The 15,345-nt window shown below is 52.1% G+C and overlaps 1 protein-coding gene across 2 annotated transcripts in view; it reads left to right on the forward strand.

Moving 5' to 3' along the window:
* Adcy5 (adenylate cyclase 5) overlaps window positions 1-15,345 on the forward strand; it is a 151,250-nt gene that overhangs the window by 108,425 nt on the left and 27,480 nt on the right. For both annotated transcript variants that reach the window (XM_030249085.1, NM_001012765.5), the window contains exons 4-8: window positions 4,262-4,373; window positions 6,038-6,165; window positions 7,920-8,078; window positions 9,161-9,302; window positions 11,507-11,647. In XM_030249085.1, coding sequence (XP_030104945.1) covers window positions 4,262-4,373; window positions 6,038-6,165; window positions 7,920-8,078; window positions 9,161-9,302; window positions 11,507-11,647 — 682 coding nt within the window. The remainder of the gene's footprint in view (window positions 1-4,261; window positions 4,374-6,037; window positions 6,166-7,919; window positions 8,079-9,160; window positions 9,303-11,506; window positions 11,648-15,345) is intronic.

Genomic DNA, 15,345 nt, shown 5'->3' on the forward strand with positions numbered 1-15,345 from the left:
ATTGCTAGACAAAAGAGATGACTCAGGCCCAGGTGAGACTGAGTAGAAAGGAACAAGATTTCCTCAAATTATGCAGAAAGGCATGCCATTTGGAACCCACATGGGAGGGTTTCAGACTACAGTTGGCTGTAGGCAACTAACTGGTAGGAGGCAAAAGAGTGGCTAAGAGAGAGATACTGTGTATCAAATGGTTAAAGTGCAGTGGAGAAGAACAGTACACCTAAGTGAGGGGTTCCGTATCTAATTCAGGGTGGTGGGATCCTGTGGAGAAGATGCTATTTAAGCCAGTGCAGTGGTTCTCATCTCTTGCTGCATAGTGGAACCACCAGAGAAGCTTCAACTACAATAGAACACAATAAAACAATCACTGCAGAAGAGCCTCGCCCTGATGGATTAACTTGGAATCCCTAGGGCTGGTGCTCTGAGGCTTCTCCACAGGGAAGCTCCCCCAGGGGACCCCAAGGGACACCAGCCCAGGGACAGCAGACTTCGGATCCAGGCAGTAAGAGTAGTGATAGAGAAAAGAGCTCCCATGGCTGGCAGGGCTTCTGTGGGGTGGCTCAGTGGCCTTTGGTTTGAAGAAGCCTTAAGGTCACACACCTTTGCTTTGCATTTCTGGATCTAGCCTCCTCATTTCCTCTTCTGCTCTGCCTGGAAGCTGGGGTCACCCAGCAGGGCAAGGGGGCTTTCTTCTCTCTTACTCTAGGGTCTCAGAGGCATCCCAGGTGGACCCGCCACTGGGTGTGGTGCCTGGCATTCTCGACTTAAAACAAGATGATGGCTAAGCAGAGAGGCTCTCTGCTTCCTCAGCTTATGCCCAACTGATCTCCATCCTGGTTGCTATTGGTTTCGATTTCCTAGGAGAAAAAGAACAAATCCAGAATAAGAATGTAACAAGAGATTGAGAAACCTCCCTTCTTCCCACCTGAGAAAGTGAGGAAAGGGTGAGGGGGCACCATATTGTTTCCCAGTGAGTTCAGGCAGCCGCCCTCTAGGCAGTGAGCCTATCTATAGGCAGGAAAAGCACCAGACTCCCCAATCCTATTCATCCCTCATCCACAACCAAGACAGCCCACGGGGCAGCCGTCTGATGCCCACACGCTTCTCCTTATCCTCTCTCGTCTGTGGCCTGTCTTATCCACCTCTCTCCCTCTGACCAGTATTCTGTAGTCACCACTGCTGGCCTAGATTGGTACTAGGGGTTTGGGGAGCTAGAAGAGCCAGACAAATGCTGGTGGCTGCTCCCATGCTTTTCCTCTGGGATAACTTGGGCCAAACCCCATCATGCCTTTCCTGGTAGCCCAGCCTGCTACCATGTTCCCTGATAGCTTGTTCTGTGGGTCTGTGAGCAACTATGGGAAATGTCCCCCATAGTCATTGCCAGGACACTACAGGACATGGTCACTCTCTGAGTGACTGGGGCTGACAGACCACATAACAGGTACACTCTTGGAGTGAGCTTGTCTGTGTGGTCTTGGACTGGTGAGTCAATATTTCTGTGCTTTAATTTCCTTCTCTTAAAAGCAACTGCTAGTCTGATAGGGTAGCTAGCTGTGAGGCTGGAATGAATATATATGTAGGAGCGTAAAGGGATATATTAATATATATTATATTATTTTACATTGTGCTGTGGGGGATAGAATCCAGGGCCTCAGGTGCTAGGAAAGCACCCACAGCTTCAATGTATTTAGAATACTGTTATATATATATATATATATATATATATATTTGGTTACATTAATAAATATGGCAACAAAGTAATAAGTGAAATATTTATTATGTGGAGGAAAGGAAAATGCAGGCCAGAGCCTTTCTTGTGCTTCCTTGGGAAGGAAAGTGATGTGGGTGAAGAAGTTCTTGATTGGCCAGTTTGGATAATTCCAGGGACCACTGGAGTATGGGAGGTACCCCAAGATGCCCCTTAGCTGCCCATAGGTAATCGGAGTCTGCAAGGGTTGGGATGCTCTCACTTGGCTAGTCTGGCTGTAAGATGTATGCACTAAGGTAGCTGCTCACTGTCTCTGGGACTTGACTGGCCCGGCCCTGGGAGGGTCAGAAAGGCCACAGATAGCATCACAATGTGAGATGTGTTCTATTTAACAGTACAGGTTGGTTCAGTTGGAGGACGAAGTGACGACTCCTTGAGGTGATGTAGGCATGGTACTCTGCCTGCAATTGATTGCTCCACCCTAACGCCATACCTCATAACTAGCCACAACATTCACACTCGGCAAATAAAAAGTTGGGCTGGAGGGATAGCTGGGTCGTGAAGTCTGTTCAAGAATGGGACCTGAGTTTGGAGTCCCCAATTCCCCTGCAAAAATCTGGACAAAACAATCTATACCTGTAATCAGGAGCTGGAGATGGAAGCTCAGGCTTGCCGACCAGCCAGTCCGGCAAATGGGCAAGCTCCAAGTTCAGTGAGAAAGCCCCATCTCAAAAATAATATGTAAAGTAACTGGGGAAGATATCCATTACATGCACGCCCCACCCATGTGTGCGTGAACTCATACATATGAACATGTATATATACATATTCTCACATGCAAGTTAACATTTTAATTATAAATAAGTAAACAAAAGGCATGCTCAATATATCAGTAGACACTTGGTATAGAATTACAAAATATATTTAGCTACGCATTCTTAATTTCGAAGTCTGTGGGTGTTGGGGAGAGAGCAAACTTGGAGGGAGGGTCTACTATAGTCTACTGTGGTCTACACTGTGGTCTCTATCTCTCCTCCGAGGCCCTGTCCCTGGTGTGGGAGCTACTAGGCTCTAGGGGGCTGAGAGATGATGTGGCTCAGAGCCTTTCTACCAGACGCATCTCAGTCTATGACAGAATGTTTTTGTATCCCTCTTAAGAAAGTAAGCATGTAGGGGCCCTCACACACTGTGGCCTCAAGACCTTCCCTCCTGTGGTTGGTTTTGAAGAAAAGAGAGATTTTCAAACTAAAGAACAGGGGCAAACAAGAATGATCAAGAGAGCCACACCTAGCTGGTGTGGCTGATGGCACCCCTGGATGGTGAGGCTAGAGGCCCCAGCAGGAGAACTTAGGGACTTCCAGGTGATGGCAGGGGCTGGTGTATACCTCTGTCTTCCCCTTCCCCCCTCTCAGTCTGTCCCTTCTAAAGGACTCCCCTGGGGGTGGCATAGCTTGAGGTCTGCTTAAGACTGGGAAGTGAAAGGTCTACGGGACAGGCTCTGTTCTGGCCCACACTTCCCAGAGCAATGTGTAAAAGCCGCTCATACCCAGACCCCCTGTGGGTAGGGGCAGGACTGAAGGTGACTAGGGGCGGGGTTGGGGGGGGGGAGGTGGTGGGAGGATTACTCACAGAAAGTTCACACTGTCTGCAGTGAAAGTTCAGCAGAACAGGATCAGGGGTCCCCAGGTAGTAGGAGAGGCCTGTGCCTTTGTCCTCTAACCAACAGCCATTTGGGAGTCCTTTCCTGGTTGGTTTTTTGTTAACTCAGTGCAAACCTATACATATCTGGAAAGAACACCTCCAAGAGATTGGCCCTTAGGTGACTCTATGGGGGCATTTTCTTAATTAATATTTCATATGGGAGGGGCTGGCCCATTATGGGTGGTGCTACCCCTAGTAGGTATCTGGAGCTGTCCAGTAAGCAAGGCAAGGAAGCCTTGGAGAGCAAGCTGGTAAGCAGCATCCTTTCGTGGCCCCTGCTTCAGCTCCTGCCTCAGGTCTCTGCCCTAAGTTCTCATACCCAGTGACAGACAGAGTATGGCATGTAAGAAGAAATCTCTTCCCCAAGTTGCTTTTGGTCCTGGTGGTTTAGCACAGCCTAACTACAAGTCCCCCAGGACTTTTGTGGCCGTTCTAGAGCCCGAGGCACTCCCAAGGTCCGTGATACATCCCCCACCTTATCCTCACAGAAGTCTGTCTTCATCTGTCCAGGCTCTGTGACAGGCACCACACTGGGTGGCTCATAAAACAACTCTCTCCCGATTCTGGAAGCTGGAAGCCTGAGTCCACAGTGCCAACATGGCTGGGCTCTGGTGAGGGCCATCTTCTAGCCTGTTCTCATAGTCTCATGGCAACAGAGCCAGGAGGCAAGCTGTCCTGTCCTTCCTTCTCACGAGCCACTGACCTATTCACAAGGGTCCCATCCTCACAGGCTAACCATCTCTCCGAGGCCCTGTTCCTAACATCCTTACAACAGACATTAGGATTTACTGTATGGACGTGGTGGGCACAGACATCCGGCCTATAGCCATTCTTCCTCTTCCTGTCTCCCAGCATCCTGTTTGCTGACATCGAGGGCTTCACCAGCCTGGCTTCCCAGTGTACTGCCCAAGAACTGGTCATGACCCTCAATGAGCTCTTCGCCCGCTTTGACAAGTTGGCTGCGGTGAGTCACCTTGAGTGCGGGCTGTCAGGGGAGGGCCCTGAGGTTGAGGACGGTAATCTAGGTTTTTACTCTGCTTAGGGGAGACCGGTGTTGGGTTGGAGAAATCAGTCAGGCTGCAGAGTGTGTCTTTGTGGCCCACACCATCTCTGGCGACACAGTTGGAGACATCACCCCTGGCTGTGAGGGAATGTAAAGGAAGGTCTATCTCCATGCCTGCCTGCTGGGCATAGCACCTAAGCCTGCAGCGGAATCTGTTTACCTGGGCACGTCAGGTGCCACATCAGGTGTGGGCACACACAGCTGCATTCCTGGTGAGGCTGGCTGAGGGATGGGATCTGAATCCCCTACCTGCCCTGTAAGCAGCTGGGTACAGTCCCTAGAGGCTTCCAGAAAGAGGGTTTGCCAGCACTTGGACAAAAGTGGAAGTGACCCCTCATAGCAGGGAGTGGCAACCAAGACACTCACCCAGTAGGTCTCTCTCTGTTTCCACTCATTCTTGCCCAGACCGAGCCTTTGTGGGTTCCTGTCAGGTAAGTAGCCACCGACTACAGTGTCTGCCCACTGGCACCTTGTTTATAGGCAGACTGTGGACAAGTGACTACTGTGATCGGGGCTTTCTGGGGCCTTGGCGGGTGCTAGATGGTAGTTTCCCATCACTGATATTGAACAAGGTAGATGGGGACATGGTTGTCATCTGCGTGTTGGGTGGACTTCACAGGCACCCATCTTCCACTGTCCCAGCTTCATGGAGTAGCACAGGGTCAGATTCAGGCATCTGCTGTAACCGATCACAATGGCTGGCCATCTCGCTCCCAGTTAGGCGTTGGTGTTGACCCGCCTCCCTGCCCCTGGCACCTGCCTTGAAGTAATGGTGGCAGAGGCAGCAGGTGCTGAACTCTGGTGGCTTCTTGGCGCTCGCGCATGTGTTTACTGGCAAAGCTGAACATTCCTTTGACAAACATCTCAGGCAGGCCTGAGGGTCATGTGGGGTTTTGGCTCAAGTTTGTTTCTGCCTGCTTCAGTCTTTTTTTTAATAAGAAGGTTTAAAACTGTTGATAGACTTATAGGGGTCAGGGTCTGCTTCTGGGGTAAGGAGTGGGACCTGAGATGCTTGCCCAAACAAAAAGAAAAAGAGTGGAGGGGAGAGGAAATGAGAGAGGGGAGGAGAAGAGAGGGGGATGAGGGGATGGGAGAGGAGAGGAAGGAGAGGAGAGAGGGGAGGAGAGGAGAGGGGGATGTGGGGAGGGGGGAGGAGAGGAGGAGAGAGGGGAGGAGAGGAGGGAGGGGAGGAGAGGAGAGGAGGGAGGGGAGGAAAGGAAGGGTGAGGGGAGAGGGGAGGGAGGGAAGAGGAGAGGAGAGAGGGAAGGGGAAGGGAGGGGAGAAGAGAAGAGAGGAGGGGAGGGGAGGGGAGGGGAGGGGAGGGGAGAAGAGTTCCTAGGCTGTGGTGCCTCATTAAGGGCTACAGTGCCTGTCTCCTAGTCTTTGCTCTGTCCCACCTCTCCTATAAGGCTGACTGTGACCAATCCCTGCCCTGACAACAGAATTGTGCCCACTTCTCTGGCAGGCAGCTTACTCCAAGGATGAGTGACTCTCTGTTTCTCATTTCTTTCCCTCCCACTCTCTTTCCCACTAGTTTGGGTTTTTTAAACTAATTTGCTTTCCAGGAGAATCACTGTTTACGGATTAAGATCCTCGGGGATTGTTACTACTGCGTCTCGGGGCTGCCTGAAGCCAGAGCCGACCATGCCCACTGCTGCGTGGAGATGGGAATGGACATGATCGAGGCCATCTCGTAAGTGCTTACCTCTGGGCTTTATCCCCAGGGAACCAAGCCACTGTCTTCTGTAGTAACTGATGGAAGGAGGGAAAGAGTGGGGTGCACCCAGGGCCCCCAGCTAGGCTGCCGGCTAGTTCTGTACCTCACCTTCCATCTCTGCTCCGGGGCTCCTGGCTTTCCCGAAGGAGGCACGAGGAAGGGAGGCTCAAGGTGAAGGAGAGCCGGCAGGAGGAGGCCTGAGCCAATGGGCTGTCCTATAAAACCTCACCGGTCCCCACACCCCGTTCCTGATGTAAAAACATGAGCTGTACTCCTAGGTGGGAGAGTAAGGCTCTTCTGGGCTAGGGAGCTCTCTAGGGATTCAATGGCCGATGATGTATCCTTGTGAGCAACAGCAGAAGGAGCTCGGGCTAGGCTTGGTTGTTCCTGGCCATGGAGGAGCCTGTGTGCACAACCAGCCGGGACTCTGGATCAGGGGAAGTATGCAGTTACTTTGTGCTTTAGGAATGGTCTGAATGGTGACAAAAGTGAAACATGGTAAGGTCAGAGATCAGAGTGGCCAGACAGAAAAGTGGTTAGGGCCTTTGTTTGTTACAGTCACTTCTACCAACTGTCCTCCAACAGCCAGCCAGTGCTGGATGGGAAGGCCTGACTGCTCTGAGACTCAGCCCCTGCAGAGAGAAGCAGGTCCCACTGAGGAGATTGAAAAGCACCAGGAAGCTGTTAGCTCCATAGCAAAGAGAAACAATAGGGCGAGCTGTCCTTATCCTCAAGGGAGTGTGTCCTCAGGCATCTCTGGGCAGAAGGGACTGCTCCAGTGAGGATGGGAGCTGATCCCAGGACAAGAGAGGAGTCCCCAGTCTTTCCTGCAGTTAGGCAGAGTGAGGGGTGAGCCTTTGGGGTGAGCCGCCCACGGGACCAAACCAAATCTCACCACTTGCTGAATCAGGGAAGGGTGGTTTCTAAAAAGTGCAAACTCTGTATTGACCCTTCCCCATCTCTTGAATGACTTCTGCAGACCCTAAGCAGACCTCGAGCCCCAGATACAGGTGGAGAGCTCTCCCTCAGCATAGGAGATTATAAAGGGCCCACCCCATCTACTGGGACTCTTGTGCCCTTGGAACTGTGGCTGGGACCACGATGTCCTGTAACTCAAAGGGCACCTGAGTTCTCTGCACTTTCCCAGTCTCATCTCCTATGTCCTCCTACAGCCCCACCCCCACCCCCACCCTCACCATGAAACCCATGTAAAGATCCTTCTCTAAAAGAAGTGCCACTATCCAGTCAATCAACCTTGGGGAGGGGGGGAACCATCCAGTCTACCTTGCCAGTCTACCTTGCCTCCAGAGATGCATGATTAGGGGTTGGAGTGACTATCTCCCCCATGGGCTCAAGATAGCGCAACAGTCTATCTTGAGTTCTCCAAGCAGTCAGATTGACAGTGGCGGTGGTAATGGAGGTAGCTGGGTGAATAGGGATGGGGGATGGGAGGAGGCACACTTGGTTTTAGTGTGCAGCACCTCGCCACCTTGTGGTCAAGACAGAAATTGCACTTCCCTGGTTAACCTGAATATGCAAGCAAACACCTGCTGCCTGGCCCCTTCAGGTTGACCGGTTTAGACTATTTAGGATGGACCAGAGAGAAATGCATCTTTGACCCCTGCACCTCCCAACTCCCCTTTCACCCCAGCCCCTCCTTCCAGCCTCACCCCTGCTCTGTATGCCTAGCCCCTGACCCTCTCCCAGCCTTACCCCTGCTTCATCCCCAGGTTGGTCCGGGAGGTGACAGGGGTGAACGTGAACATGCGCGTGGGAATTCACAGCGGGAGAGTACACTGCGGTGTCCTTGGTCTCAGAAAGTGGCAATTCGACGTGTGGTCTAACGATGTCACTCTGGCCAACCACATGGAAGCTGGTGGCAAGGCGGGGTAAGTGGGGGCAGGGGAGGTGCAGGTAGAGACCCAAAATTCCTTTCCTACTCACTCTCTCTCAGAAGAGGCTGTCATGATGTGGGACTGGAGGAGGCAGGAAGAGGAGCAGACACACTGGAGCAGATGGCATTAAGAGAGTTTGTGTGTGCGAGCACACACACAAGTGCACAAGGAGGGAATGGGGAGGGGGCTGTGAGTGTAGCTTAACCAACCTAATATGCATAAGATCCTGGATTCAACCCAAAGCACGGCAGGCAAGCAGGCAAGAAGCAAGCAAGCAAGCAAGCAGGAAAGTGCAAATCACCACACTTTATGCACGAGCCGTAGAGAACATTGTCTTAACCTTCCAAGCCTTTGACCAAGTCCTATGTGATAACGGTGGCTTGTGAACGGTGGTAGAGAGCAAGATATTTCAGAGGAGAGAGACCAGTAACCTACAGGACTTTGAAAGCGGGAGTGGGTACCTGGACAGAAAGGTCAGGCCAAAGGACCAGTGGGCAGGGATGACGTGGGAAAGACACAGATGTGGGAAGACACAGTGGATAGAAGTAGCTCAGATAGTTTTTTAGGGGCAGCCAGTGGCTAGGAGGGACCTGGATGTCAGGCTGGGGATTCAGACTCCAGCTTGTAGTGGCAGGAACTGTTGCTGGCTTCTGAGCAAGAATGAGGTGGGTGGGGCTAGAGAGATGGTTTAGAGGTTAAGAGCACTGACTGCTCTTCCAAAGATACTGAGTTCAACTCCCAGCAACCGTGTGGTGGCTCACAACCATCTATAATGTAATCTGGTGCCCTCTTCTGGCCTGTATGAATACATAATAAATCCATCTTAAAAAAAGAAAAGAGGTTCGTAAGATCAGAGGCATGTTCCTTAGGTAGGCTGCCGCAGGCTCAGTCATGCTGGGTGAGGTGTGGGAGGGGCTGGGTGCTGTGGGCTAGCACTGGAAATGACCTGGGAGTGTCCTGTCCGTCACATGTAAGGTGGGCTGCCATTGGAGCCAGAGCTGGGGCCTCGAGGTTTGAATGACATCAGGACGGGTCTTCAGTTCTCAGCTCACGCTTCTGCCCTTCCCCCACTGTAGCCGCATCCACATCACCAAGGCCACACTCAACTACCTGAATGGGGACTATGAGGTGGAACCAGGCTGTGGTGGCGATCGCAATGCCTACCTCAAGGAGCACAGCATTGAGACCTTCCTCATCCTGAGCTGTACCCAGAAGCGGGTAGGTGGGCAGGCCCTGGGGGGGGGGGGGGCAGGGAGCCCCAGTCTTTTGAATGGGAACCTTTTCATGGCCTGCTCTCCTCTCCTTTCCCTGAGGGAAGTCATTAGTTCCCCAGTGTTGCCTCCTGTCTCTCAGAAAGGGCCTGAGCGTGAGCGAAGCCGGGCAAAGCTGAGGGGAAGAGGGGATATTTTCATTCCACTTCAGTTGGAAAAAAAAAAAACCCAAAAACCCCACCGTAGGCCTCAGACCAGTAAGCAGGGAAGGCTCCCTCAGGGTGCAGGAGATGGAGGGGCGAAGCTGAGGAAGCTCCTCTGCCTCTGGCGGTTTGTCTCTTCTCCTCTCTCCTCCTCTCTTCCCTAGTTGGCTGTCAATTCTCACTCTTGTGTTTTTCTCACTCCCTCTGGTGGATATATTTTTTGATGCCTCAGCCTGCATCAACTATCTGCTTGCTTTTAAAAATGTAAAAACTATATTTGCTTTCTGGGCATTGTGTGTGCATATATGTTTGTGAGAGTGTGCATGTCAGGGCATGTGTGTGAAGGTCAGAGGACAACTTGGAGGAATCAGTTCTCTTCTTTCACCCTGCTAGCGCCTGAGGACTGAACCCCAGTTGTCAGGCTTGGCAGCAAGCCCCTTTACAGGCTAAGCCGTCTAGCTGGCCCCTGAGTCTTTGTTCCTTGAAACTTTTCACTTTCTGGTTTCTTTCTTCTTTTCCCTTTGTCTCAGCCCACATCTGCCAAAGGATAAAACTAAATTATTAGCAGGCCTCAGTTCTATTTTTAATAGTGTTGTGTTCTGCGTTCTTAATTTCTAAAGCAAATGGGGCATTTTCTGTTTCTCCCTCCGTTAGAACACCCTGCTGTGCCCTCCCGCTGAGTTTATTTGGTGGCCAGTCCTTTGGTAGAGAAAAACTCCCTGTTGCTTAAGGAGTTAGTGTGGAAAGTAAAAACTGTGTAAGCCAGTCCAGAGAGGCCTGGATGGAGACAATCGGTTTCTAAGGAGAGGCAGGGCAGAGAAGACACTGCCCATCCATGGTGGGGCAGGGGTTAGGGGGAGCAGGAGGACACCTTGACCTGTACCTAAAAAGGGGTCCTGGCTGATCAGATACTCCAGCAGCAGCAGCAAGGGTGTGGGAGGAGAGCTGCACTTTAGGGCAATCTCCTAAACACATGCTTGTTCACCGCCAGAGTATGAATGAACTCTGAGGTCTTCTCCAGCCCTCCCATTATCCCTCCTCCCAGTCTCTGCGGCATAGGCAGCTAGCCTTCATCCTGCCTTCCTTCCTGCCTTGAGCCCTCTGGGTCTTGGTTCCTGCAGTCAGCCGCTAGTACAAAAGGCAGGAAGGAGAGGCAGACTAATGGGGTGACAGCCCAGTCCCTGGAAGTGTGACCTGGAGAGGCTGTGTCCCCCTAAACCCTGCATCAAACATCCTACCTCTGATGCCCATTTGGAACAACAGAAAGGCAGACGGATGCTTAAGGAGTGTTTGCTCATGGGTAGCTGGCTGAGTGTCTGTCCCTGACTTGTTCTAACTCCATGGCAGGGGTCTGAGAGCTGCTTTTTAAAGCTGCAGAGGTCTATTTCTGCTGACAGACCCGAGAAGAAGTAAATACTGGAGTCTAGGGCCCTTCTCCCTCCATCTGTATGCCTTCATCCCAGGTTCTACCCACTCATGAAGCTATAAGCAGAGCCCTAATAGATGTTGAACCTCGTGTTCCAGGGAGGAGAACCTGCCAGGGATGGAGCCCATGGTACAAGCTGGCCCGGCTACCTGGGAGACTGGAAAGGAAGATCAACCCTCCATGGAGTACCCTTCCCCTCCCGTTAGAGGGAGGGCAGGCTGCATGATGCAGACTCTAGCACATCTGTTAGGACTTAGGGAGCTCAGCCTTCAATGGGGGGGAACGGAGGAGAAGGTCGGGCTATTGGGATTGAAAAGTTCCAGGACAGAATCTTGCGCTCAGACTTGTAGGGAGCACTTCTTGCAAGCCACAGGCGTCTCCTACACCCATTTCTTCCTCACGAGACAGCTCTTACAAGTGTCTGTGCCAAGCATCCCAGACTTTGGGGGAGCAGGTTTCAGGGCAGCTGTTTCTCACCCTGCCTGGCCAGACTCTTGTTCCTGAGAGGAGTGAGGCTATGTGCCCACTGGGGTTCTCCCATTTCCTCTGCCCACACACTGAGGTGTCTCTGTTGCCCTTCAGAAAGAAGAGAAGGCCATGATCGCCAAGATGAACCGCCAGAGAACCAACTCCATCGGACACAATCCGCCTCACTGGGGAGCCGAGCGCCCCTTCTACAACCACTTGGGCGGCAACCAGGTGTCAAAGGAGATGAAGAGGATGGTGAGTTTCTGGTGGCAGGATGCTCCTGGGGCTGGGGAGGAAGGCTGTCCCTGAGCCTGAGGGGAATCTAGAAGGGAGGGGAGTAGGGGTCACCCTGACTTTAGGCTGGAATATAAAACACCCAACCCTAGACCAATTCTGGTCCATGTGTCCTACTATCCCATGGCTTGGGGACATAGCAACAGTGCCCTTCCCTCCCTCCGGGTAGAGCTTGCTGGTTTGGCTGCTCAGACTCAGCATGCCACTAGAACTTCCAGCAGCCTCAGTACTGACAACTGAGACGCCATGGAGCTGGGTGACACTGCCCTCCCTGGCCCCTTCCAGCCCTTATCACATTCCCCAAGCAATTGGAAGCATATTCCTAATTCTAACTGCCCAGAAACCATCCCGGTGCTTTTTGGCAAGTGCCTGGTGATGGCCCCCTTTGCTTCTGTGCTGAGACACACCCCACCCCCACTCACCCCACCCCCACTAATGCCAACCTTTTAACAGGAGTGTCAGGCCGAAGGTCATATAGCCACCCAAGGCACTTTGCCTTCTTGGGTGTGGGGACACACACCCCTAGCTCACCCCAAATATAATATAGGATGTGGTGCTGGTTCATAGAGAGCAAAGAGGGATCACCAAAAGCCAAGTGGCAATGGCACTACTGCCACTTTCTGCCCAGACCTCAGCCCCCACTCCTGGGGACACTGCTCAGGTCAGGAAGGAGGGATAATGAGGCTCAGGGCTAAGGGCAGGGTTGTGGTCACTGTGAGTAAGCTGAAGCAGGCTGCTGGCAATAATGATCAGGGTACAGACCAGAGGAGGTATAGATAGAGCCAAGGGGATGAGACAGACCCATGGGACTAAAGCGGGCAAGAGCCAGAGACCTTGAGGAAGGGACAGCAAGAAAAGCGGAAGTCCAGACCTCCATTAAAAACCTGTACACTGTTGTTACAAGAGAAGTCAGGAGAGGCCTGGCCTTATTCAAGGCTTTGAACCTGGATGTCCACAGACCTGATCCACACCAACACAACCTGCTGGGCCCTCCAAATGCTTCCACAAAGCAAAGATCGGGTGTCCACCCCTCCCTGTTGCTGCCTTCTCTTTAATAATCTCCCATAGACTCTGACTCTGAGCCCCTATGGACCAAGCAAGCTTTGGGGAGTTTATCTGTTTGTTATAGTTGTTGTTGTTGATAGTGGTGGTGGTGGTGGTGGGGTGTGTGTGTGTGTGTGTGTGTGTGTGTGTGTGTGTGTGTGTTTTAGGAGAGGGAAGGACAGAAGGATGGAGGGGAGTCTGGAGTAGGAAGAGATAACAAGAGCGGGGACTTAGGGAGGTACAGAGGAAGAAGGTAACAGCTAGCAGGCAGGAAAGTAGCCTGGTGGGAAGCCACGGTCTCCGATGTTCTGGAAGAGATTTTTCAGTGACATTCGGACAAACCTGCAACCTCAGTTTATGTCCTACAGTCTGGGCTGTGAGTCCTCCTTAGGCAGGCACATTCATCTCCGTTAGGACAAGGAGCTCTAGAAGAATTAGCAGTAGGGGCTGCAGGGGAAGGGATGTCTCCAGAGGAGGCCGCTCTGCAGGGGAGGCTTCTGGGTGTTAATTGTTTCACACAGCAGGGGAGGAAGATTGTGCAGAATAAGGTGCCCATGCTGCCTGGGCACAGTGTTCCCTGGGGACAGTGGCATCAAAGCCTCATCTCACCAGCCCAGCTTGTTCCATGGGGAGTCTGGGCTGGGGGTGGGGACAGTTCCAGCGGCTGTCCTGGCAGCTGTTAGCATTGGCATTAAAGCTTCCCAGAAATCTTTGGGGGAAGATGCAAAAAGAGCACTTTTACCTGTTCTGGCACATGGGTGAGTTAAAAACAAAAACAAAAAAAAAAACAGCATCTGAAAATACACAAAACCAAAAAACTAGCCCACTGAAGAGGGACGGTTTGGATTCGATGAGCGGTAACAGCAGGGAGAAAGATACTAATCTGTGGTCCGCAGTTCTGTTCGGTGGAATCTTTATCGAGCTTTTCCTCAGCTTTCCAAACGCTGTGCTGAGCTGGGCTTCTGTGCTTGAGTGCACACCTTGCCAAGGCTTTAAGGTTGTGTATTAATAAAGGGCTGACAGGGAGAGGAATGTGGACTGAGCTTGTGTGATTAAGCCAAGGACACGGCTTTGCCCTGCTGGAACCAGCAGGCCGAGCGAGATGGAGCGATGCTGTCTTAGTTTGGGTGAGCATGGAGAGAGGAGTGTGCCCAGTTAACTAGACTGAGGCTTAGGTGCTCAGGTGGGTGGGTGGGTGGGTGGATGCGTGCATGTTTGGTGGGTGGAAGTGCTAGAGATGGAACCCATATGGGTTTGTGTCCAGCCCTGGCCTGTTCTTAGTGGCAGTGCCAAGCTGTTTGATTGCTAACAATGCCTTCTACCCTGCTGTCACTGCACACCACCTTCAGTGGATCCTGCACTGTCTACGCCAACATGGCATGGCATCCCCTGGGTGCTGAGGTTCAATCCAGCTCTCTTCCCGGAACAGGAAAGAAAGTGTGTCCTCCACAGTGGCTAGGAGGCAGGCACGTCAGGGTATTTTTGATCTGTGGAGATGGGCCTGCATAGGTACAGTACCACTGTTCCCAGTTGTATAGTTTTTGCTGGCTCATGGGATGGAACTCCGTGATCTGGAGGCTCACAGCGGCATCTTGAAGACAGCTTGCCTGCCCGTCTGTGCTCTGGCTGTGCTGGGCTCATTGAGGGGTCATGAGGAGAGCACAGGCATGGACCCTTCTCCAGACAAGATGCTCAGCTGTGTGACACCCACTTCCACAGCTGGGAGATCCCTACAGTCTAAAGAGAGGGTGGGGTAATTCTCAGGGGATAGGAAGAAGGATCAGGCTGGTCTGAGCAGACAAACTGACTGAGTGGCAGGCCATCCTAGACTAGGTGTAGGCACCTGAGTGCAGGTCAGAGTGACAGCAGGGAACCCCCTAGAGGCTTCCATGGCACGGGACTGCCATGTCTGTTCAGCACCTCCCAGCCCTGGCTCATGTGGAAGTCCTTCCTGGGATCTGCCAAGCCAGGTTCTCAGAATGAAATGGGTCGGGATCTGTTTGGACTTCCAGTTCACTCGGTGCTTGCCGAACTCCCCATTTGCTAACTAGTGCTCCCTGAGAGGTGTTCCTCCGTGCCTGCTCTGGCAGTTTGTATTTTATCTGCAGGTCTAGGGCTACCTATCACCTTCACTGCCTCCCATCACAGGGACCCCTACTCCCAGTCCTATTATGGCACTCAGACTCTGATAGTTTGTATCTTTAGTGATTACCTCTGAGGCAGGCTGTGTGGTTGACATCTGTCTGTGACGGTTTAACCCTCTCCCGGGCTTGCAGACTTGAACCACAGAAAGGTACTCAGGCCCTACAGGTGTAGCATATGGGCTCCTTCCCTCCTACATCCAGTCAGCACTAGCCTTGCAAGAACACATTGGTTCCAAGATACCACTTAAGTGGTTGTAGGTAACCAGAACTCAGCTGTTTGGGGTGGGAGGCTTCTGGTTTTCTGGAGTTTTTTTTTTTTTTTTTTTTTTTTGTGATCAGTGTGTGCACGCATGGGTTAGCAAGTGTGGACAGGTGTAAAGTTCTGAGCATCTCAGCAATTTCTCTCCAAGCCAAGGACCAACAGGAAGGAGGGAAGGTCTGAGAAACATAAGGAGTCACGGTGGGGATATG

The sequence above is a fragment of the Mus musculus genome, chromosome 16 (genome assembly GCF_000001635.26).
Source record: "Mus musculus strain C57BL/6J chromosome 16, GRCm38.p6 C57BL/6J".
NCBI lineage: Eukaryota > Metazoa > Chordata > Mammalia > Rodentia > Muridae > Mus > Mus musculus.